The following is a 24,853-nucleotide window of genomic DNA, read 5'->3' on the forward strand; positions in this document are numbered from 1 at the left end:
TAAATGAGTGAGTTCATGAGGGATATAGGGCTGTAGCAAACAGGAAACAGACAGACGAATCGGGTCCAGCAGCCACTCCTCACAGTCCTGAGCACAGACAGACACATGAGCAAACACAACGAACTGACAAAGAAACATAGAAGCGTTGCCCAGATATAGACACGATAATGACAAAACAGACACTCCGGAAGGCGCACAAACCTGCAAACGAGGCTGTCAGGTAGGACACAATGGGGGCTCATATTTTGCTGCATAATGACAAATCACATGGCGAGATCAATGATTTATTTATTTATTTAATAATTCAAACACATTAATCTAAAAAGATTAAACAAAAGGACATTCCCAAAATAAGTGAGCTACACTTTCAGTGGAAATTCCACAGAAAAAGCAAGATAGATCAATGTTGCTTTTAAATTTCAGTAACACTTTATGGTAAAACTTTACAATAAGGTTAATACATTTACTAACATGAACTAATCATGAACAACACATGTACAGCATTTATTAATCATACTTTATAATAACTACACACTATAAATCATTTAATTAGCATTAGCTAATATTGAATTCATTATTTGTTAAGCTTTAATTCTACATTAATAAGCGTTAGTAAGCAGTTTATAACTGAAGCTACAATTTCTCTATTCTTGACCTATAAGCACCTTCATAATGTGTTTAATAATTGTATTTTCATACTTAGTTAATGATTTATTTTTCATTTCTAAATTAAGTATCGCATTATTTAAAAACCATTTGTATTTAAGAGTAGTTGAGGGTAACTCATTCAGAATGAGTTAGTAAATGATTAATAAATTATTAAAATCAACGTTTATATGTCTTATTATTCAGGGATATATTAATGGTTACTATGTATATTAATAGATGCTTTATTAACTCAACTTCATGCAGTTTATTGACCTAAAGTAAGAACTATTTTTGCTTTATAAATCCCTTATAAATGACAAATAAAGGCTCAGTTAAATTCTAGACTGGAAAAAATACATTCATTCCTATTCATTTAAAGATACACAAATGAAACTATACTTCAAATGAAAAATAAATCTTTGCAACCTAATTTAAAATAAAATCACTGTAGAGTTTAAATATTGTATCCTGTTATATTGTTAAATTATTACATTGTTGTTGTTTTATCCAGTTTTATGTCGTATTTTGACACTCCTGTTATTCAGCAATGTTTAAACTTTACAGTAATTTTACTTTTTAGAAAAGACTGCCAGGATTATTGTTCATTTGATTCTGAGCCTTTAATAGTCATTTATAAAGGAATTAATAAATCAGAAATTGTCCTTACTTTAGATTAGGTCACAAAACTGCATGAAGTTGAGTTAATAAAGAATTTATTAACATATTAGTTAACTATTAGTATATGCCTGAATATTAAGATATATAAATGTTGATTTCAATAGTTTATTAATCATTTACTAACTCATTCTGAATTATCCTAAACCTTATCCTACCCTCAACTACTCTTAAATACAACTGGTTTGTTAATAATGCCATACTTCATTTAGTAATGAAATATAAATCATTAACTAAATATGAAAATACAATTATTAAACACATTATATAGGTGCTCATAGGTCAAGAATAGAGCATTTGTAGCTGCAGTTATAAACTGCTTAGTTAGCTTAGTCTTAGCTTAGTCTTAATCTGCTCCATTAAATTAAACACAGGTCTACTGTAAGAAACACTTTAAACGTTTAATATTTATGGCATTCCTACATGAAGTGCAAATAAATACAGTACAGACTTTTACCATGCCAGAAAATTTAATATTTATCCATTTGCAGGTCAAATAGATCCAGTACAGAATTCTCATTCTTGGATAAACAAGCATATATGAAACACAAGAAAAATGGAATTTCCTAAAATACTACTATCATAGCCCTAACAGCAGAACAATTTGATAAAATAGAAGAAATAAAAACACATTAAAATAGAGAAACCATAAACGTGTCTTTTTCAGAATGCAGAGAAGGCTCCAGTGGCCTCACATTAGGGGATAGCTGGCCATTGTCGCAATGCCACAGTGATTGTTTTTGTCTTTTGCCATGTATATGTAGCCTTTGTCACCCCATTTGTCAGACCAGCTAAAAAAAGATGAAAGAAATAAAATATGAAAACATGCAATCAAGCTTGTGCCCGCAAAACTAAAGGTTGTTGGGATCATACCTGTTCTTCACAATCCAGTATCTATTCCCAGCAACATCAGCACCCTGATAACCATAGCCAACCACCAAGACTGCATGATCAAGTCGACTGGTACATGCTCTCTCATAATAGATGCCTAAAGATCAGAATATTAGAAAGGAGTTAAGGCAGAGTAAGTTCAGTAATAAGTTTGTAATAATTTTGGATATATATTGAATTAAAACTAGAGTTGAGGGATATCAGACACCTACCAGACTGATAGAACTGTAGGGATTGATGTGATGCGTCAATAGCAACAGATACAGGACCCACAGCAGCAACAGCATTCATTAAGGCAAGCTCATTACCTTTGGGAATGTCCACGAATCCAGTGATTTTAGCGACATTAAAACGGGGGTCATACCGGCATGGCAGATCATCCTGCAAGCACAAAGTTAAAATAAGAAAAAAGTGGTACATTGAAGTCTTAAAATACTTAATGACCTTCATTCAAAGAGATTAAAAAACTAAAATGACATTTGTCCACAATCTGCAAATACAGCAGTTTAATCCCATGTCTTCAAAAGAGTTTTCCTTGCTCAGAAACGGTCACAATATGATTCTTACCCTTGCAAGATAAGGGTATGACTGCTCAGAATCCAGCCCCTTGTTTTCTTTAACATACTGGAAGGCCTGGTCCATGATGCCTCCATTACACCCTTGATTGCCCTGTGGTCTGGAACAGTCCACCAAGTTTTGCTCACTCATAGAAATCAGCTTTCCAGTTTTACGGAAGAGCTGACCTTCCAAGGCACCCGTTGAACTGAAAGACCAGCAAGATCCACATTGTTTCTAAAACCACAAAACAGAAGAGTCACCAAACAGTAAAGCTACAGATACACATACTGACATTTAATAGCCATTTATATGTTAAACTGGGTTTACCAGATCAACTGTAAATAGATCAATTGTAATAGATGCAACTATAGGTCCTAATTTAGCATACAACATTTGCAGTTTTCAGTTACTTTAAACTCACCTGGTCTTTGACAGGAGTAACATAGCCCCTCTGTCTCCAGTCAACCTGTTGTGGGGCTGCAAAAAAGCTGGGTTCCATGAACAACGGGCCCTGTGACGTCCGGTTGGGGTCATGCTTATAACCATTCATTGCATGTCTGAACTCCTCATTTGTCTAATAAAGAGATTGTAGTGAAATGTTAATAAAACAGTCTTACAAATAGTACTTTAAAAGGTATCGATAGCACCTCAAATTGAGAATTAAAGTAATTTTGCAGAAAATCCATTAAAATACACAGGGCTTAAAACTCTAATCTAGGATGTTGTTGACTGTAATTGAATCATTTAATAAACACAACAACATTCTGATCTGGTTTCACACTTATGAATTTTGCATTTTGATAGGTTTTTTTTTTCTCTTTTTGACAATTTGGATTGTATAAAGCAATATAGATAGAGAAATAAATGACTGTAATTAACTGTAATACTAAACTGCTCACCATGTCACCAAATTGATTCATTCCCATTTTAAAGGTGTGATTTCCATAGGAATACTCAAAGTTGTGTTGCTCAATTTTTCTCAAGTTCTCCTCCCAAATCATTCTCCTCCCGACCTCTACGTCCTGGAGTAGAAAGTAGATACAGTATCAGCTATTGCAAAGCACCAGTTCAACATAAACACATGCACTGTATCATTCATTCATGTTAAGCTGATACATGGCTACAGACTACAGTCTTCCCACCTCATGATAGCTTTTTCCATGCTGGCTCTTCCAGGAGTTCCAGTGGTCGTCTAACTGGATGTCTATAGATGAAGCAGCAAACACTGCACTTATGCACAGCGTGACGAGCAAAGCAAACATCATCCTGCCTGGAGGACTAAAAGAAAAAAAATAAATAAATAAATAACAGTAAAAAATTTTTACTTAAAGCAAATGTAAAGAAAATTTACAAACATTAACAAAACACTTTAAACAGGCAACAGCACAAGCAGCTCACTTTACTGTGAGTTGAGGTAAATGTCTCATTAATATAATACAAGCAATGTCTCTTATGAAGGAAATAAAAAAAGAAAGATTTACACTTACCTTTCACAAACAAACCTTATTGACTGTAATTGCTAACAAATGAGTGTGTTTTATAGCCTGTCCGAACAAAGAGGTGATCTCTCATTGGCTGACGTTGATAAAACTAGTCAATTTACTGCCAATCAGGTGCAGCAAACACTTCATCTTGTCATGTGATCCAGCATCACAAGATGAAGTATTCATCAATGGAAATTTTTTTTTATATTATTAGTAGATTGTAACAAGATAAAGGAAATCAGAAATGTTTTGTTATTTCCACAGTTTCTAAAAACATTTCTAATACACAATTGGAAAGCTTACTTTAATATGCTTCACTTGATTGGGGGATGTAGAGATTGTGTTAGGTTTGTTTTAATCCTTGTTCGTGTTTGTCACATAAGGGTGTGTTTGACCAATCCCACATGCTTAGACAGAAAATAATCCAAGAGAAAACACAGAGTCCATTTAGAAAACTAAGCATTTTTAAATAGCATCAGGGGCTAATTACTTTCATTCTAATTACTGAATATGATTAATAATTTTATACTGATTGAAATTAGCAGACACAATACTTCCAAATATAAAAATAAAAATTATTTATTGCAATACTCATTTTGTTTTACTTGAAAGCCAAAAAAAGTACACTAGTTCCTAGTGTATTGTATCAAAAAAATGAACACTGAAATCTCACAGCTGCTGGTAGCCCATGTACAAACTAAGGAACACATAAATACCTACACATTTAAACATACATGTGAAGTTAATAAAGATAAATTGGCCATTTCGAATAAACATATTTGTAATTAAGTAAAATAAAATAAAAGGTTAAACCTATTAAAATCAATGGCCTATACAAAATTTAAATAAAGCTATAAAATCTACTTCACTTTTTATTGTATTTGCACATTAAATAAAGTTACTATAGTTATTTAGTGAAGAGCAGCAAATGAATCTCTCATTGTGTTTTGTTTGATAACAGAGGTGTTAATGTAAGAATGCACAGATCTATAATAAAGCATTTAACTACTGTAGTAACAGTTTGTGTTCATTTATGAGACAATTAGTTGTGTTTAAACTAAAACGCACAGGACGGAGCGAAAAAAAAAAAAAGCATTTCTCGACGGTCCCTTACTGGGAGCTCCGCTCACCGTGAACTCTCCTGGCTAAACGCTTATTATGTGGGCTTAAACGGAGCAGTGGTCGTAATATCGAGCGAAAAAAAAAAAGAGACAGCTGTGAAACATAACCAGCTTTGTCTTTTTGTAGGAAACACACTTTGAATCTTTTTAGGGTGAGAGGTTTTTTAGTTATTGCCGTCTATCCCTGAATGTGTCAGGAAAATCGATAGCAAAACCAATTTAACTGTGCTCATTTCTGGCACCCCCCTGGATGTACAGCGCCCTTAGCATTTGCCTATATGCCACTGGCCGGCCCTGGTCCTCACCGCAGATTTGAAAGACGCCGCCGCTTCCTCGTACTGTTGTCTCACTTCGCCGGCGCTTCCTTGTACTGTTGCCCTAACCTCACTTTTTTTTTTTTTTTTTTTTTGAATATGCAAAAATCATACAAATACAAGAAAACATCAACAAATAACAAATACAAAGCAACGAAACAAAAACAAAACAACAACAATATAGTCAGGTACTGGTATGTGTGTGAGTGTGCGCGTGTGAGTGTGTGTATGCATGTAAAGGTAACTTGGTGGACAGGTCAGAGTACATACATAAGGAACAATAATAGTCAATAAATGAAGCAAGTGTCACAGATATAGATAAAACATATAGAAAGAAACCAGTCAGAGGTAGGGAGTAACAACAATGCTTATTAATGTATGATAGTAAAAATGAGAGTAAAAAGAAAGAAAGGACAACAGTAATAACTGACAACAATTACTACTACTATTACAACTACTACTGCTTCTACTACAGCCGCAACCACGACTACTACTACAATGTCTACTAATACTGATACTACTACAACGACTACCACTACTGATACTACTATAGCATTTGCTACAACTAATACAACAACGTCTACTGCTACTGCTACTACTACTACTACTACTACCACCACCACAATCACTTCTACTACATCTACATCAACAACATCTACTACTGATATTACTACACCAACAATGACTACTACTACTACTGTAACAACCACACCATTACTACTTCTGCTACTACTATACCAATGACATCTACCACTACATGAACTACTACTTCAATAATCTCCGTAACAATTACTCAATAACAATCGATACTATTACAATGACTACTACTTCAACTACTACTACTACTACTACTGCAACTACTACCGCTACAAAAACAACAACTGCAACCTTAATAATGATAATGGTATAAATACTTGTAATAATGATAATGAAAAGATAACAGGACAAGTCAGAACAGTAATAATAATAATAATGATAACAAAAAATAAAAGTAATACCATTTATGACAAAGGTGTCGAGGAGAGGGGAGGATGGGAAATCAGGGAGAGGACAAGTAATAATAATAATAATAATAATAATAATAATAACTAGAATTGTACATTTCCTAAAGGAAATGTGAATGGGGTTTGCGTGGCAAATCGATGGGGTACAATGTATTTGTTTTGGTTGCCAGGGTGTTCTGAATGGTTGCTAGGATGTTCTGAGTGGTTGCTAGGTGGTTGCTAAGGTGTTGCTAGGCGGTTGCTAGGGTGTCCTGAGTGGTTGCTAAGGTGTTGCTAGGTGGTTGCTAAGGTGTCCTAAGTGGTTGCTAGGTGGTTGCTAAGGTGTTGCTAGGCGGTTGCTAGGGTGTCCTGAGTGGTTGCTAGGTGGTTGCTAGCGTGTTGAAAGGCGGTTGCTAAGGTGTCCTAAGTGGTTGCTAGGTGGTTGCTAAGGTGTTGCTAGGTGGTTGCTAGGGTATTCTAAGTGGTTGCTAAGGCGTTGCTAGGCGGTTGCTAGGGTGTCCTGAGTGGTTGCTAGGTGGTTGCTAAGGTGTTGCTAGGCGGTTGCTAGGGTGTTCTGAGTGGTTGCTAGGTGGTTGCTAAGGTGTTGCTAGGCGGTTGCTAGGGTGTCCTAAGTGGTTGCTAGGTGGTTGCTAAGGTGTTGCTAGGTGGTTGCTAGGGTATTCTAAGTGGTTGCTAAGGCGTTGCTAGGCGGTTGCAAGGGTGTCCTGAGTGGTCGCTAGGCCTTTACTAAGGCGTTACTAGGCGGTTGCTAGGTGGTTGCTAGGCGGTTGCTAGGGTAATTTGGGTGGTTGCTAGGCAGTTGCTAGGGTACCCTGGGTGGTTACTAGGCAAGCCTCACATACTTGCCTGATGAAATATTTATACTTAGTAAGCATTTCTAGCAAGTTACAGTACATGGCTAGTCAATATTAGCATGTAGCTAGTCACTGCTAGCATGTGTAGCATATAGGAAGTTCCGTTTGCTAGCATGAGTCAAACGAGGCAATCCCCAAGTCTCTACGATGTTCGGATGCTGAGATATAGCTGTTGATGAACGGTTGCTAGGGTACTCTGTTTTGTTGCTATGGGCGAGGTTACAGAGTGAACTTGAATGTGGTTGGCTGTCCAAGTCAAATGAGCCAACCCCCAAGTCAATAGGACACTGCTAAGCAAAGATATGCATGTAGGCCAGTTATAATGGCAGTCTATGGGACCAGTTTGGGGGCGTGGCTTGTGAGCTTCATTATCATATTGAGATGCTCATTGGTTGTCTGAGTCCGATGAGCCAACCCCCAAGTCAATAGGACACTGCTAAGCAAAGATATGCATGTAGGCCAGTTATAATGGCAGTCTATGGGACCAGTTTGGGGGCGTGGCTTGTGAGCTTCATTATCATATTGGAAAGCTCATTGGTTGTCTGAGTCCAATGTGCCAACCCTGAAGTCTATAGGACACTGCTATGCAAAGATATGCATGTAGACCAGTTAAAATGGCAGTGAATGGAAGACTTATCAAGGGTATTTAAATGGATTTGGGGGCGTGACTTAAGAGCTTCATTATCATATTGAAAAGCTGATTGGTTGTCTGAGTCAGATGAGCCATCCCCCAAGTCAATAGGACACTGCTAAGCAAAGATATGCATGTAGGCCAGTTATAATGGCAGTCTATGGGACCAGTTTGGGGGCGTGGCTTGTGAGGTTCATTATCATATTGAGATGCTCATTGGTTATCTGAGTCAGATGAGCCATCCCACAAGTCAATAGGACACTGCTAAGCAAAGATATGCATCCAGCCCTATTATAATAGAAGTCAATGGGATCAGTTTGGGGGCGTGGCTTGTGAGCTTTATTATCATATTGTGATGCTGATTGGTTGCCTGAGTCAAATGAGCCCACCCCCATGTCTCTATGACACTCCTATGTAATGTTATAGATGTGTGACCTTTATAATGGAAGTCAATGGGATCTGCAATGGAACGTCCCACCCCATGTTAAGTCAATGGGGCAGTTATTAAGGGTCTTTAAGTGGTTTGGGGGGGCGTGGCTTGTTAGCTCAAATATCATAATGAGATGCTGATTGGTTGCCTGAGACAAATAAGCCAACCCCCAAGTCAGTATGACACTGCTATGTACTGTGATTGACATATGACATTTATAATGGGAGTCAATGTAATGAATGGGAGTCAATGGGCAATGTAAAGTCAATGGGGACCACTTTGGGACGTCCTAGCACCCCAGGGGAACAACCTATACCCCCTTTCGGGATATGTTCTCACTTAGGCTGCAACCCCCTACAGATGTTGTGAATCCCATATGTCTATGAAATTCACAATGGACGCAGTGATTGGTTAAAGTTCGGCTCCATGTTAAGTCAATGGAGACTTTGGGACGTCCTAGCTCCCCAGGGGTACAACATTTACCGCCTTTCGGGGTGTGGTTTGAAGCCTCCTATAACCCTCTCGAGATGTCGCGAATCCCATGTCTCTACGATATTCACTGTTGGCGCTACGGCGATTTCCGGGAATAGTATCTACGAGTGTCTAGAAAATGAATGGGAGTCAATGGGGCCCATGTAAGTCAATGGGGACCACTTTGGGACGTCCTAGAGCCCCAGGGGTGCAACTTATACCCCCTTGCGGGGTATGTTCTCACTTAGGCTGCAGCCCCCTACAGATGCTGTGAATCCCATATTTGTAGGAATTTCACACTTGGCGCTATAATCTGTCAAAGTTGGGCGTAATGTTAAGTCAATGCGTTTTGGGGGGTGGTTTTGGGGCCCCTGCGGGGCCCCAAAACCACCCACCCCTTATAAAAGTCATAGCACACCATTCCCGATAAAGACGCACGATTTGAGCCCACTTTCAAGGGTCTGGGACGAAAGCTGCGGGACTAGTTACGCGCCGAAAAAGTGTACGGAAGAAGAAGAAGAAGAAGAAGAAGAAGGAAGAAGAATAATAAACCAGGCACAATAGTAAGAATGGACTTTGCCTATGGCAAACCCCATTAATAATAGTAGTAAGTAGAAGGGGAAAGAGAGGAAAAGAGAAAATAAACTAATAATAATAAACAAAAAATAATACAATAATAATAACTAGAATTGTACATTTCCTAAAGGAAATGTGAATGGGGTTTGCGTGGCAAATCCATGGGGTACAAAATGGTACTAAACTGGGCAAAATAGCAAGAAATGCGGAAATGCAGAGAAATGTATTTGTTTTGGTAGCTAGGGTGTTCTGAATGGTTGCTAGGGTGTTCTGAGTGGTTGCTAGGTGGTTGCTAAGGTGTTGCTAGGCGGTTGCTAGGGTGTCCTGAGTGGTTGCTAGGTGGTTGCTAAGGTGGTGCTAGGCAGTTGCTAGGGTGTCCTGAGTGGTTGCTAGGTGGTTGCTAGGCGGTTGCTAAGGTGTCCTAAGTGGTTGCTAGGTGGTTGCTAAGGTGTTGCTAGGTGGTTGCTAGGGTATTCTAAGTGGTTGCTAAGGCGTTGCTAGGCGGTTGCTAGGGTGTCCTGAGTGGTTGCTAGGCGGTTGCTAGGGTGTTCTGAGTGGTTGATAGGTGGTTGCTAAGGTGTTGCTAGGCGGTTGCTAAGGTGTCCTAAGTGGTTGCTAGGTGGTTGCTAAGGAGTTGCTAGGTGGTTGCTAGGGTATTCTAAGTGGTTGCTAAGGCGTTGCTAGGCGGTTGCTAGGGTGTCCTGAGTGGTTGCTAGGCGGTTGCTAGGGTGTTCTCAGTGGTTGCTAGGTGGTTGCTAAGGTGTTGCTAGGCGGTTGCTAAGGTGTCCTAAGTGGTTGCTAGGTGGTTGCTAAGGAGTTGCTAGGTGGTTGCTAGGGCATTCTAAGTGGTTGCTAAGGCGTTGCTAGGCGGTTGCTAGGGTGTCCTGAGTGGTCGCTAGGCCCTTACTAAGGCGTTACTAGGCGGTTGCTAGGTGGTTGCTAGGCGGTTGCTAGGGTAATTTGGGTGGTTGCTAAGCAGTTGCTAGGGTACCCTGGGTGGTTACTAGGCAAGCCTCACATACATGCCTGATGAAATATTTATACTTAGTGAGCATTTCTAGCAAGTTACAGTACTTGGCTAGTCAATATTAGCATGTAGCTAGTCAGTGCTAGCATGTGTAGCATATAGGAAGTTCCGTTTGCTAGCATGAGTCAAACGAGCCAATCCCCAAGTCTCTACGATGTTCTGATGCCGAGATATAGCTGTTGATGAATGGTTGCTAGGGTACTCTGTTTTGTTGCTATGGGCGAGGTTACAGAGTGAACTTGAATGTGGTTGGCTGTCTAAGTCAAATTTACCAACCCCCATGTCTCTATGACACTGCTATGTAAAGATATGCATCTAGGCCAGTTATAATGGCAGTCTATGGGACCAGTTTGGGGGCGTGGCTTGTGAGCTTCATTATCATATTGAGATGCTCATTGGTTGTCTTAGTCAGATGAGCCAACCCCCAAGTCAATAGGACACTGCTAAGCAAAGATATGCATGTAGACCAGTTATAATGGCAGTCTATGGGACCAGTTTGGGGGCGTGGCTTGTGAGCTTCATTATCATATTGAAAAGCTCATTGGTTGTCTGAGTCCAATGAGCCAACCCCTAAGTCTATAGGACACTGTTATGCAAAGATATGCATGTAGACCAGTTAAAATGGCAGTGAATAGAACAGTTATTAAGGGTATTTGAATGGATTTGGGGGCGTGGCTTAAGAGCTTCATTATCATATTGAAAAGCTGATTGGTTGTCTGAGTCAAATGAGCCTTCCCCCAAGTCTGTATGACACTGCTATGCAAAGATATGCATCTAGCCTTATTATAATAGAAGTCTATGGGACCAATTTGGGGGCGTGGCTTGTGAGCTTCATTATCATATAGTGATGCTGATTGGTTGCCTATGTCAAATGAGCCCACCCCCATGTCTCTATGACACTCCTATGTAATGTTATAGATGTGTGACCTTTATAATGGAAGTCAATAGGATCTGCAATGGGACGTCCCACCCCATGTTAAGTCAATGGGGCAGTTATTAAGGGTCTTTAAGTGGTTTGGGGGGGCGTGGCTTGTGAGCTCAAATATCATATTGAGATGCTGATTGGTTGCCTAAGTCAAATAAGACAACCCCCAAGTCAGTATGACACTGCCATGTACTGTGATTGACATAGGACATTTATAATGGGAGTCAATGTAATGAATGGGAGTCAATGGGCAATGTAAAGTCAATGGGGAGCACCTTGGGACGTCCTAGAGCCCCAGGGGTGCGACCTATACCCGCTTTCGGGGTATGATCTCACTTAGGCTGCAACCCCCTACAGATGTTGTGAATCCCATATTTCTATGAAATTCACAATGGACACAGTGATTGGTTAAAGTTCGGCTCCATGTAAAGTCAATGGAGACTTTGGGACGTCCTAGCTCCCCAGGGGTACAACATTTACCGCCTTTGGGGGTGTGGTTTGAAGCCTCCTATAACCCTCTCGAGATGTCGCAAATCCCATGTCTCTACGAATTTCCCTGTTGGCGCTACGGCGATTTCCGGGAATAGTATCTACGAGTGTCTAGAAAATGAATGGGAGTCAATGGGGCCCATGTAAGTCAATGGGGACCACTTTGGGATGTCCTAGAGCCCCAGGGGTGCAACTTATACCCCCTTGCGGGGTATGTTCTCACTTAGGCTGCAGCCCCCTACAGATGCTGTGAATCCCATATTTGTATGAATTTCACACTTGGCGCTATAATCTGTCAAAGTTGGGCGTAATGTTGAGTCAATGCGTTTTGGGGGGTGGTTTTGGGGCCCCTGCGGGGCCCCAAAACCACCCACCCCTTATAAAAGTCATAGCACACCATTCCCGATAAAGACGCACGATTTGAGGCCACTTTCAAGGGTCTGGGACGAAAGCTGCGGGACTAGTTACGCGCCGAAAAAGTGTACGGAAGAAGAAGAAGAAGAAGACAGAATAATAAACCACAATAGTAAGAATGGACTTTGCCTAAGGCAAACCCCATTAATAAAAATAAACAAATAAAAAAATTAAAAAACAGAAAAGGAAGGGGAGGAGTAGAAGAAAAAGAAAAGAAACAAAAAGAGTGAAGAAAAATAAAGTTCAGCAAACAAAGCTATGAGAATAAGCAAAAAAATTAATAATAATAATAAAAACTAAATAAATAAAAAAGAAAACACTATATCAATGCTAATTATGAATTATGCAAACCCACATGGAAGAATAATATTAAAGATATGTATGATAGAGTATTAACTTGATAACTATAATATACTCATGCTGGTAATAATAATAATACTAATAATAATGAACCTTACTTCACCGCCGCTCGACATGTTAAAATGTGGAATGATCGTCAAGCACCCCCTAACTTTAGAGCATGGTGATTGGATATTTACTCACAGGGAGGAGTTTCCTCATCTCAGCTTATGGACTTACAGGCACACACAATCAATTCAGGGTGATATAAAACGCACATAAATAATTTTAACGCAAAACCGAGAAAACGTTCGAGGTTACTAAAGTAACCCTTCGTTCCCCGAGGAGGGGAACGGAAGCACTATAAGTGGATTTGATTGTTAAATCCACGCATTGGGAGGTTCGGTTCAGAAGCTACTCGTCTGAAAGAGTATTGAACGGGCCAATTAAGAATGAATTGGCAGCGCAAGCCTGCGCAGGTGAGCGGCATAAGCAATCAACTGAGTATATAAGCTCACCTGGCGCCAGCAGACGCTATCCTTTTTAAGCTGAAGAGACTTTTAACAGCTAAGGGACAGTCATTATGGCGACGGAGTATAGTGCTTCCGTTCCCCTCCTCGGGGAACGAAGGGTTACTTTAGTAACCTCGAACGTTCCCCTTCGGGAGGAACTCCAGCACTATAAGTGGATTTGATTGTTAAATCCACGCATTGGGAGCCCATTGAAAGCGCCATAATGACTGCACCTTACCAACACCCACCATGAGAGAGCGGACAGGCAAGCGTGACGCACCCAGATCATGAGAGGCGTGGTCCTCCAACGTGACCTTGGCCCTAACTTATCCCACTTCAAAAGAAGTTTTACGGAATAGGTGTCTTTTTTGGGAGTCGCTAGCGTCTAGATAATTCTAGGAATATACGACAGTACGTTGGGAAGCGTGCCATCCCAGTAGGGAGGACGCTGCGGAGACCATCCGCACCCAATAGGGGGAAACAAATGGAATTACATATGGACTAACCCTGAAAAGGGGAGTGCGCATAAAAGGTGGTTAGCAGATAGGGAAAGCACGGGTCCGCCCAGGGGGGGAACTTAACCGTGGCGGAAAAAGCATATGGGGATCACCAGCGGGGATCGGCCATAGCAGGCACCTATACCCAAAACGCGGGCTGACCAGCGGGCAGACCTACTACGTAATGGGCCAGCAAGTGACTCCTCCGCTGAGTCAGTGCTGGGGGCCTCGGAGGAATCTGCAGGGCTCACCGAATGGGGAACTTTACTGACAGACAGGAGGGTGCACATCTCTCCGTGTTAAGGAAAAAAGGCACCACAAGCGTGTACAACACCTACCGAGTTGTTTCCTCAATCACCAAAGGTACCTAACACCCTTGAGGAAACCGGCTCCACTCGCAGATTATAACATTTTGCAAATGTGTTGGGTGTCGCCCAGCCCGCAGCTCTACAAATGTCTGTTAAAGAAGCGCCACGCGCACACGCCCAAGAGGATGCAACGCTCCTCTTGCACTCCCGGGGGGCGCGGCTGGCCTCTGCTCAAATAAGCACATGAAATGGCCTCCACAATCCAGTGGGAAAAACGTTGTTTAGACACGGCACTTCCCTGCTGCCGTCCGCCATAACAGACAAAGAGCTGCTCAGAAGATCTAAAGTTCTGAGTACGGTCCACATAATGCGCAGAGCGCGAACTGGACAAAGTAAGGACAGGGCTGGGTCTGCCTCCTCCGGGGGCAGCGCTTGCAGGGTTACTACCTGATCTCTAAAAGGAGTGGTAGGAACTTTGGGCACATAACCCGGGCGGGGTCTCAGAATAACGTGAGAAAATCCCGGCCCGAATTCCAGGCACGAGTCACTGACCGAAAATGCCTCCAGGTCCCCGACCCTCTTAATGGAGGCCAACGCGACCAGCAGAGCTGTCTTCAGGGACAGAAATCTTAAAGATACTGTATCGAGTGGCTCGAAGGGATCAAATCGCAGGCTCGTGAGAACGAGGGCGAGATCCCAAGAGGGCGTGAGAGGGGGGCGAGTTGGATTAATTCGCCTAGCGCCTCTGAGGTACCGGATGATGAGGTTATGCTTTCCCACGGTGCCGCCAGCCACCGCGTCATGGTGAGCGGAGATGGCAGCAACGTAAACCTTGAGAGTGGAGGGCGACAGCCTGCTGTCCAGCTTCTCTTGAAGGAAAGAGAGCACAACACTGATCTGGCAAGATCGGGGGTCTTCTCTGCGAGAGACACACCACTCAGTGAATAGACTCCACTTCAGGGCGTAGGCGCGCCTCGTGGAGGGGGCTCAAGCCTGAGTGATGGTATCAACCACCGCGGGCGGCAGGTTACCCAAGTCTTCCTCGCGTCTATGGACCACACGTGGAGGTTCCAGAGATCGGGACGAGGGTGCCAGACGGTGCCTTGTCCCTGAGAAAGTAGGTCCTCTCTCAAAGGGATCTGCCAAGGGAGGGCCGTCGCGAGGAGGGAGAGCTTTGATATCCAGGTTCGGTTGGGCCAGAGGGGCGCAACTAACAAAACCTGCTCCTCGTCCTCCCTGACCTTGCACATTAACTGCGCGATCAGGCTCACTGGGGGAAAACGCATACTTGCGTACGCCCCGAGGCCAGCTGTGGGCCAGTGCATCCGTGCCGAGAGACCCCTCGGTCAGGGAATAAAACAACTGGCAATGAGCGTTCTCGGGGGAAGCAAACAGATCGATCTGGGCCTCCCCGAATCGCGCCCATATCAGCTGGACAGACTCGGGGTGGAGTCTCCATTCTCCAGAGTGAATCTGCTGCCGTGAGAGCACATCGGCTGCACGGTTGAGCATACCTGGGATGTGAATGGCGCGCAGCGACCTCAGCCGCGGTTGACTCCAGAGGAGCAGACGGCGGGCGAGCTGAGACATGCGGCGAGAGCGCATACCCCCCATGCGGTTGATATACGCCGCCACTGCCGTACTGTCCGTCCTGACCAGCACGTGTTGCTGCCCCAGCGCCGGAGAAAAACGGCGGAGAGCAAGGAACACTGCCAACAGCTCTAGGCGATTGATGTGCCAATGCAGCTGGGCACCTACCCACAGGCCCGCAGCTGCATGCCCGCGACACACGGCTCCCCAGCCTGTGCTGGAAGCATCTGTCGAAACAACAACATGACTGGACGCCTGTCCCAGAGGCACACCGGCCTGCAGGAACGAGGGGTCGTTCCAGGGGCTGAGGGTGCGGCGACACAGCGCAGTAACAGAGAGTCTGTGTGTGCCCGCATGCCATGCGCGTCTCGGAACTCGATCTTGAAGCCAGTGCTGAAGTGGTTTCATATGAAGCAATCCGAGCGGCGTGACAGCCGCAGCGGAAGCCATATGCCCCAGGAGCCTCTGAAAATATTTCAGTGGGACCACTAACTTGCTGTCGAGCTCCCTCAGACAGTTCAGCAGCAGGCGAGCGCACTCTCCGGAGAGGCGCGCTACCATGGTGACCGAGTCCAGCTCCATCCCGAGAAAAGAGATCCTCTGCACCGGGGCGAGTTTGCTCTTTTCCCAGTTGACCTGCCACCCCAATAGGCGGAGATGCCGGAGCACCTCGTCTCTGTGCGCAGTTAATTGCTCCTGAGAGTAGGCTAAAATCAGCCAGTCGTCGAGATAATTGAGTACGCGGATGCCCGCTAGCCACAGAGGCGCTAGGGCACCCTCCACGAGTTTGGTGAAGACCCGCGGAGACAGAGAGAGCCCGAAGGGGAGGACCCTGTACTGCCATGCTCGACCTTCGAACGCAAACCGCAGAACTGACGGTGGCGTGGAAGAATGGAGACATGAAAATACACGTCCTTCAGGTCTATGGCTGCAGACCAATCCTGAGGACGAATCGCATCGGAGGATGCGCCTCTGCGTAAGCATTCTGAACGACAGCTTGTGAAGGCAGCGATTCAAAACGCGCAGATCTAGGATTGGCCGTGACCCACCGCTCTTTTTAGGTACGATGAAGTACGGGCTGTAAAACCCGCTCTCCATCTCGGCTGGAGGTACCGGCTCGATTGCACCCTTCGCCAGGAGGGCAGCAATCTCCTTTCGCAAGACAGGGGTGGACAGGGCATTGACCCTGGTGAAACACACGCCCATGAACCTGGGAGGCCGTTTGGAGAACTGTAGTTCGTAGCCGAGTCCGATCGTGCGTATGAGCCACCGCGAGAGGCTGGCCCGCGCTAACCAGGCAGGCAGAGCCCTCGCTAATGACGTCATCGCAGCAATCGTTGACATACCCGCGGAGGGGCAGCGCGGAGCGGGTGTGCTGATCCGGGGAGCGCGAGGGTCCCACAGAAGAGCTGGAGGAAAGCGATTCGCTCTGGCTCCGCACCCTGACTCCGGAGGGGGGGCTTGGGGGCTGGGAGAAGGGAGACCGTCCCCCCAGCGCCCGTGAGCCGCTGGCGGAGCATGCAGACCTTGCGAGCTGAGAGGCGGCGCGTCCCAGGCTGGCAGGGCCTGCAGTGCCCGTGAGCCACTGGCGGAGTGCACCGAACCTACGAGCTAGAGAGCGGAGCTCAAACTGGCAGATTTCGGGCTGTCACCTCCGGAGAAGTGGAAAAGTGCCCTTTCATTTCATGGCAGTAAAAAGTGCCGTTGGAAATGGCGCCCCGCCCTCCAGCGGGGAAAGAGCAAGTTCCCTCCTCTCCAGATGACCTGTCCCAGGGACGCTTCGCGGTCCGTTGCCAGACTTAGCGGCGTTCTGGGCAGGGGGAGTGGCCTGCTTCCGAGGTGCTCGACGAAGCGAGCGCGGGGGCGGTGCAGCTCTCGTAGGCGGGCGCCTTCGGCGAGGAGCAGGTATGGATGGCACGGCGGGCGGAGCGGGCTTACGGGGCCGCCGATTAGACATCACCCATGGGACTGCTCTCTCACTGCCTCGAATTCCTGGGTGAATTCGCAGACTGTGTCGCCGACCAGCTTGGGATATGGGCGAGTCAAGAAAGCGGACTTTGTCAACTTCGCGCATATCAACCAAGCTTTGTTAGAGGTGGGGCTTCTGGGCCACTAGTGTGGACATCGTCCTCCCCAAAGCACACGCAGCGGACTTAGTAGTCCGAAGAGCTTAGTCGTCTGCGGTGCGAAGCTCATAAGCCTGGGTTGGACCCACCCTCGTGCAGCTCGGCCAGCGCCTGCGCTTGGTAGCACTGGTCGGTGGCTATCGCATGCAAGGCGGATGCAGCCTGGTCCGTAGCTTTGTAAGCTCTAGCTCCGAGGGAGCCGAAAACTCACAGGCTTTGGATGGGAGACGAGGCAGACCCCACCAAGAAGAGGTGCTGCGCGGATTAACTGCCATCGCACACTCAACCTGAGGAATCGCCACATACCCCCTGGCCGCTCCACCACCAAGAGTGGTGAGGGTGTAGGGACACGCAGCACGAGCAGAAAAAAGGTGCTCTTTAAGACCGCGTGAGCCTACTGTGCGTCGCCGGGAAGAAGGGAACGCCCCTCTAGTCGGTCCGGCCGCGGAGCTGGGGGATAAACCATCTCCAACCCACGGCCGAAGCAGCCCGGGAAAGCACTGCTAACACGTCCGTTTCAGTATCCGTTTTGACAGCGCTCACCTGCCCGAAGGGGGCGAGCGGGTCTGGATCATCGTCGGACAATGAAAGCCCCACCCTCCGATGCTGCGGAGGACATCTGATCTCCGGTGTCAGCGAGCGTGAGAGCTACCATCTGATTAGACGGATCACTCCCAGCGCCCGAAGCTTGGATGGAGCGCTTGGAGGAGCGAGAGGTCCGCGAGCCCGTGGGCGGCGGATTGTCTCTCGCTGAAGCCCTCAGATCTGCCCGAGCGCCCGCTGCAGAGCAGGAGGCAACTGGGGTGGCTCGCTCTCTTACGAAAGCTAACCGCGATCTCAACTGCGCAACGGTCATGGCATCGCAGTGACGATATGAACCGCCCCCGAGCACCACATTAACATGCTGGACCCCCAAACATGTAATGCAGTGATCGTGTCCATCATCCGGAGCCAGGAAACCCCCGCAACCAGAAACGCACAGTCGGAGCACCATCCTGAAAAGGACGTGCTGCACGACTGTGTTGCTCTTTTAGGATTTGCAACAATATGCACCGCTCTTGGAGGACCGGACCCAAAGGGACGCCAGGCAAGGGAGATACCCAGCTCGACCGTCTGCCGCTGCGTGGACTCGCTCTGGACCGGGATGCAATCGTTCTCTCGAAATGGCTGTAGATCAGCAGGAGGAACCCTCATAAGCTCGATCAGAAAAGGCTCTGAAGCGAAAAGGATAGCGTCTGCTGGCGCCAGGTGAGCTTATATACTCAGTTGATTGCTTATGCCGCTCACCTGCGCAGGCTTGCGCTGCCAATTCATTCCTAATTGGCCCGTTCAATACTCTTTCAGACGAGTAGCTTCTGAACCGAACCTCCCAATGCGTGGATTTAACAATCAAATCCACTTATAGTGCTGGAGTTCCCCCCGAAGGGGAACTGCAATTCGCAAGCGTGTGGAGGTCGTACCTTATGGTTCAATATTATATTAAGAACCCTGGCATGCCTAATATATATATATCCATTTTTGGCTGCAGGAGAGAGAACGTCTTTGCACATATAAGAATGTGTGTGTTTGCCCTGGAGTGATAATTGTTTCCGTTTTATCTTTTAATAATCTTTTTTTAACAAAGCAGTAACTAAATAAAAGTAACAAGCTTGTTACTCACTCAATAAACATTTTAAAGCAAAACCAGACATAAGCACAAAATAATTATATGTTGTCATTATAATTTCAGGCTGATAAAATAAGTGTAAAAGGCCTGATGATAGTTTGTGTTAAGTCATAGAACTTTCCTAAGTGCACCTAAGCTTAACTGGTGTTTGACTGAAGATCTGATGCTTACCATAACTGTGTGAGATAGCTCTCCCTCTGTTACATCACATTCCTGCTTCATCTCTCTGCATCTGCTGCATAGTTCTAATAAATACCCATAAATATATAACCGTTCTCGTCTTCCTTGTGTGACTGTGACAGGATTTCAGTCTGAAGAAAAACTATACACAGCTTACGAAGACTAGCGCCGTGCCAACCAGAAGCTGTCCACATCCATTCGCTGGAATCGGTCTTTGTCAGGTGACGTCACCCTCGTAAACACCGAACTGCATTATGGGACAAAGCCACCATTTGTGTTGTATCCGAGTTAACATGAGCTGTTATATGGCTTTAGCGTCTTTCGCAGAGTAAATACAGCGTTACGATAGTGTTGTATTAAGGGCTGTAATAGTAAATCACATGATCGAAAGGGTACAAAATAATCACGACGACAGATATTTAAAACTTCCCACTGGGTAGAAAGGATATTGACAGATTGTTGCGGTTACAACAGACGCATCGGGCGTCCTAGGCTGCTGCATTGAGACGCAGAATATATCGTCATTTCTCCGTTTATGCTCTCAACATTATCACAAAGGTAAGTACGTAAGAATTTTTAAGTAACTTTACAGCTGTCATTGCTTGGCCTTCAAATAATTATATTAATTCAATGCAACACTTTAGTTTTGGGGGTAGAACTACATTTAATTTTGATATTGTCAAATACTTTTTTTTTAACCTTAGTTCCAACTTAGATTTGCTGATTTACTCAACTCCTGTCAAAAAGTACATTTTCGACTGTCCTTTTACTGAAAACAAATGTAGTTTTTTGTTAAAAAAATGTTAAAATCATTCGATTAAATGTTTTAAACCTACAGACTGTAGCTTAATGAAACTGCAGCTAATAAAACAGTTCTTTTAAACTGTAGAAAAAAAATAATTATATTGGATGATAACGAGATCAGTAAATGTTCTTTCTGGGAGTTAATGCTTAAGTTCAAAATTCAATTCAGGTTTCTTATGCTCAAATATGTCATATTTTTCATAAGCATTTAGCATTATAGTACATTTTATTTTTTACTTATTCTTTTTATGTGTAATATTTTTGCTGTATATACGTTTCTAGCTTTGTCAATGCCAGCCAAGCTGCATATGAGATGATGGAGACTGACCCAGACTGAGCAGCATGTCTACATCTGGGCCACACAGAAACTACACAGACAGACACTGTACACTCTGCAAGTCCGCATTAAGAGGAGGGAAAGAAAACCAACACTGCATTCAGCTAAAGATGTGGACGAACAACATGCTGAGAAGGAGACATTTGAGGTTGAAATTAGTGAGAGACACTGATGAGGAGACACACAACACCAAGGAGGTAGCTGAGGCAAACTGAATGTAAATTGTGCATGGACAAGTGTAGAAGAACTTGAAGAATACATGATGTCTGATGGATTTTGTAGCAAGAATGAAGCTAAAGTACCAAATATTAAAAAAATAAATAAAAAAATAAATAAAAAATAAAATCTTAATAACAAGCACTGAGCCATAAACGTGATAGTCCCTTGTGAGGTGAAGATGTCGCATTACAGCATAGGATTGTAACTGTCAAACAAATCAGCGTTCAACTGTAGTGTAGTAGAGCTGTAGTTGCCAATAAGAGTTAAAAGCCCAGGTGTATAAATGCATTCTGTGCTTAATTGATACATTATTTAAAAAAATCCTTTACATTTTTGTAACTTTGTTTCTTTCACTGTGTGTATGAGTGTGTTTTGCTGATGTTTCATCCTGTCTTATGTGAACAATATAATGCATTTCTCCAGAAATGACTTTTCCCTTAGTGCCTTAATAAAAATGTCATTTGTTTAAATGTAAATAAATGGAGGATGACTTAAAATGTGTTGTTTACTCATTTATTTTTTTATGTTCTTCACAATAACAAAACTGGTACATCCAAACCAAACACAGGGTAGGCAAATAGTTAGAACTAAATAATTCACCCACAAATTTAAAGTGACTATTTACCTGCCATCAAGTGATTCTAAACCTTTGAGTTTATTTTTTTTAATCTTTACACTAATAAAGATATCATGAAAAAATGCTGAAAATCTGTAGTAGGAATTGTAGGAAAACCAAAAAATACAATAAAAATCAATAGTTACAGGTTTTCAGCTTTTATCATATATGTGAAAGTGTTCAACATATCTTAATATTTGTGTGTATTATTTTATTTAATGCTTTTTGTTGTTTTCTATGCACTCAATGTATTTTATTAAATAAATTGATAATAAAATTAACATTTTTGGTTATGTTGCTTTTATTACATTTATTGTTCGTATTTGTAAAATACTTAGGATACAAATATCTGTCCAATAGTTTTAAATGTAAATATTAGATATAACTAATGAAATACTTTATTATAATAAAACTTAGAAATACTAACTGTGGTTTAATGGTGTTTAAACTAAACGTATATTAAGACATTGATGATATGCAGTATGACATGTCATTATCAGCAATGAGGGGACGGCGGCAGCGCACTCCGTTGGTTTGCAGTTATTTCAAGCGGATTTATATTCTGAATGCAAGTCAGTTTATCAAAATGACGATCCCTGGCATGTTTGTTTAGTTTATTGTGGTACCGCGTACTCTCAATCTTTTTGTACCTCTCCAGCTTAACCTTTTTATGGCATGTATCTCTCTTTCGTTATGTGTCTCTCTCTAGCTGTCTCGCGAAGCGATACCACAAAAATGGCGCTGACGTGACATCATACACAACAAATGCACGTGATTGACAAAGACCGTTTGTACATTCCAGGTGACAAATGCTACCTTCCGCTCCCATGAGAGCGGTTATGAAGAAAGGTAAAGTGTATAAAGAAAGGTAAAGTGGACAACGTTTCCCAATGGGAGAATCCAAAGCAACTCCAATGGTTCCTGGGATTCGCCAACTTTTTCAGACGCTTTATCAAGAACTACAGCATCCTCTCAGCTCCTTTAACCTACCTTCTCAAAGGCAGACAGCATACGCTTACCTGAACCCCTGATGCGTGTCAAGCCTTTAAACGACTCAAGGTCCTGTTTACTACAGCAGCTATCCTCAGACATCCAGATTCTACGATGCCCATCATGGTGAAAGTTGATGCAGCTGATGCCGGAGTAGGCCCTGTACTCTCTAAGTGGTCTGGTGAACCCAGCGTCCTCCATTCGTGTGCGTACTATTCATGGAAATGAACACCAGGAGAACAAAATTATTGCACTGGTGACGCAAACTACTGGCGATCAAACTTGCCCTTGAGGAGTGGCAACACTGGCTTAAAGAAGCCCAATTCCCCTTCACGGTCATAACCAACCATATGCTTAAGCTTGCTGGTCCTTGTTCTTTGCCCGGTTTAACTTCAATATCACCTATCAGCCAGGTCACAAGAACATAAAAGCAGATGCCCTCTCCGGTATATATTCACCTGAATCCCCTATTGATACTCCTGAAGCTGTATTACCACCTTCTGTCTTCCTGGCACCCATTTTGTGGCAACTGGATGAGAAAATCCACGCCGCCACTGTGGAAGAACTAGCACCCCCTGAACTCCACCAAGGCCTCATGTAAATGCTTACCAGGTACCGTTTCCAACTCCTGGATAGTGCATTACCCATTCCCCGCCAACCCTGGACCCACCTTAGAGTGGACTTTTCAATGTGTTGTAGAATACAACCTCCCCTGTTTCTATGGACTAGCGAAACCTCAGAAGTGCCCACAGTGGATCACTGGTTCAGAGAGAGTGAGAGGGTATGGGACTAAGCAGATGTCCATCTTCTGCAGGCAGTACAGTTTTGCACCTACCTTTCATGTGTCCTTACTTAAACCTTCCACTGACTCTGTTTGTTCTCCATCCACAGACTCTGAACCATAGTGTCTTTCTGGGCACTCAAAGTGCTTTGCACATATGGGGGAATCTCCGTGTGCAGCATCCACCTGGATGATGCGAAGGCAGCCATATTGTGCCAGACCATACACCAGCTGATTGTTGGAGAGGAGAGTAATGAAGCCAATTATGATATGGGGATGGTTAGGAGGCCATGATGGACAGAGGCCTGTGGGCAAATTGGGCCTGGATGCCGGGGTTAAACCCCGACTCTTTTTCAAAGGACATCCTGGGATTCTTAACGAACACAGAGAGTCAGGACCTTGGTTTAACGTCTCATCTGAAAGACAGCGCTCACTGAGCAGTATACTGTCCCCGTCACTTTACTGGGGCATTAGGACCCACACAGACCGCAGGTTAGGCACCCCCTTCTGGCCTCACTAACACCACTTTTGGCAGCAACCTAGCTTTCCCATGTGATCTCCCATCCAGGTACTGACCAGGCGTAGCCCTGCTTGATGTCAGTCGGCGACCATGTAAGAGTTGCAGAGAGCTAGCTGCTTCAAAATCTTGCCTAGACCCAGCGGAGGATATAACTCCTATCGAGTAAGTCTTTTATTCTTACCTTCATGATTAATATGAAATATGTCTTTACAGGCCACTTATAATTTCATTGCTGTACAAAGTGTATCATATAACGTATATAGTGTATAATGATAAACATAAGCCTATATAATAAAATGTAATGTTTTATGAAATAAACATAAATAGCCTACAATAAACTATTTTGAGGGATGTAACCAAAAACAATGGTACCAACTTATTTTCTGTTGTACATTTTTAATTTCTAAAGCTTTCAAGAATCCAAAAAGAATCTTTGAATTAAATTGCCTCATGATACAGTTATAAAATAGTTTGATAACAAGCAGGAAATTTTCATGAGTCAAAGAAATGATGTGATACACAGTTTTTTACACAGATGTGACCTGATTATGTCTTCTGTACACCACGTTTCATGTGTAAATACAACTATAGCATATAACCTCTTCTGTGTCCTTCTTTCCTCAATCGTGGACATTTTCTCAGCACTATGGGAGAGTACTTTAAACACAGGGTGTAAGAGTGGGCTTTTACAAACCTTACAGCCTTTATTATCTTACACTGTCCACTGTTTCCGTGAGCAGGTAAACAAGATGATTTCACATCAATTGAAGCAAAAACACTAGGCTCAATGATCCAGTTCTCAAAAGTCTTGTGAACAAATGTTCTCTTTGTGTTTCACAGCCTTGTTTCAGTGACT

At 43.7% G+C, this 24,853-nt stretch overlaps 2 protein-coding genes across 2 annotated transcripts in view; both read right to left on the reverse strand.

Annotated features, from left to right (window-relative positions):
- The window catches only part of LOC147841358 (uncharacterized), a 206,412-nt gene that overhangs the window by 57,834 nt on the left and 123,725 nt on the right, over window positions 1-24,853 (reverse strand). The window lies entirely within an intron of this gene.
- On the reverse strand, window positions 1,775-4,286 carry ctslb.4. Its single transcript, NM_001425099.1, is given in 8 exon segments — window positions 1,775-2,114; window positions 2,197-2,311; window positions 2,427-2,595; window positions 2,782-3,006; window positions 3,194-3,346; window positions 3,672-3,794; window positions 3,915-4,050; window positions 4,260-4,286. Coding segments are annotated over 7 exon segments (1,008 nt in total). The 5' UTR covers window positions 4,038-4,050; window positions 4,260-4,286; the 3' UTR covers window positions 1,775-2,014.

The sequence above is a fragment of the Danio rerio genome, chromosome 12 (genome assembly GCF_052040795.2).
Source record: "Danio rerio strain M-AB ecotype USA chromosome 12, GRCz13ab, whole genome shotgun sequence".
In the NCBI taxonomy this organism is placed as follows: domain Eukaryota; kingdom Metazoa; phylum Chordata; class Actinopteri; order Cypriniformes; family Danionidae; genus Danio; species Danio rerio.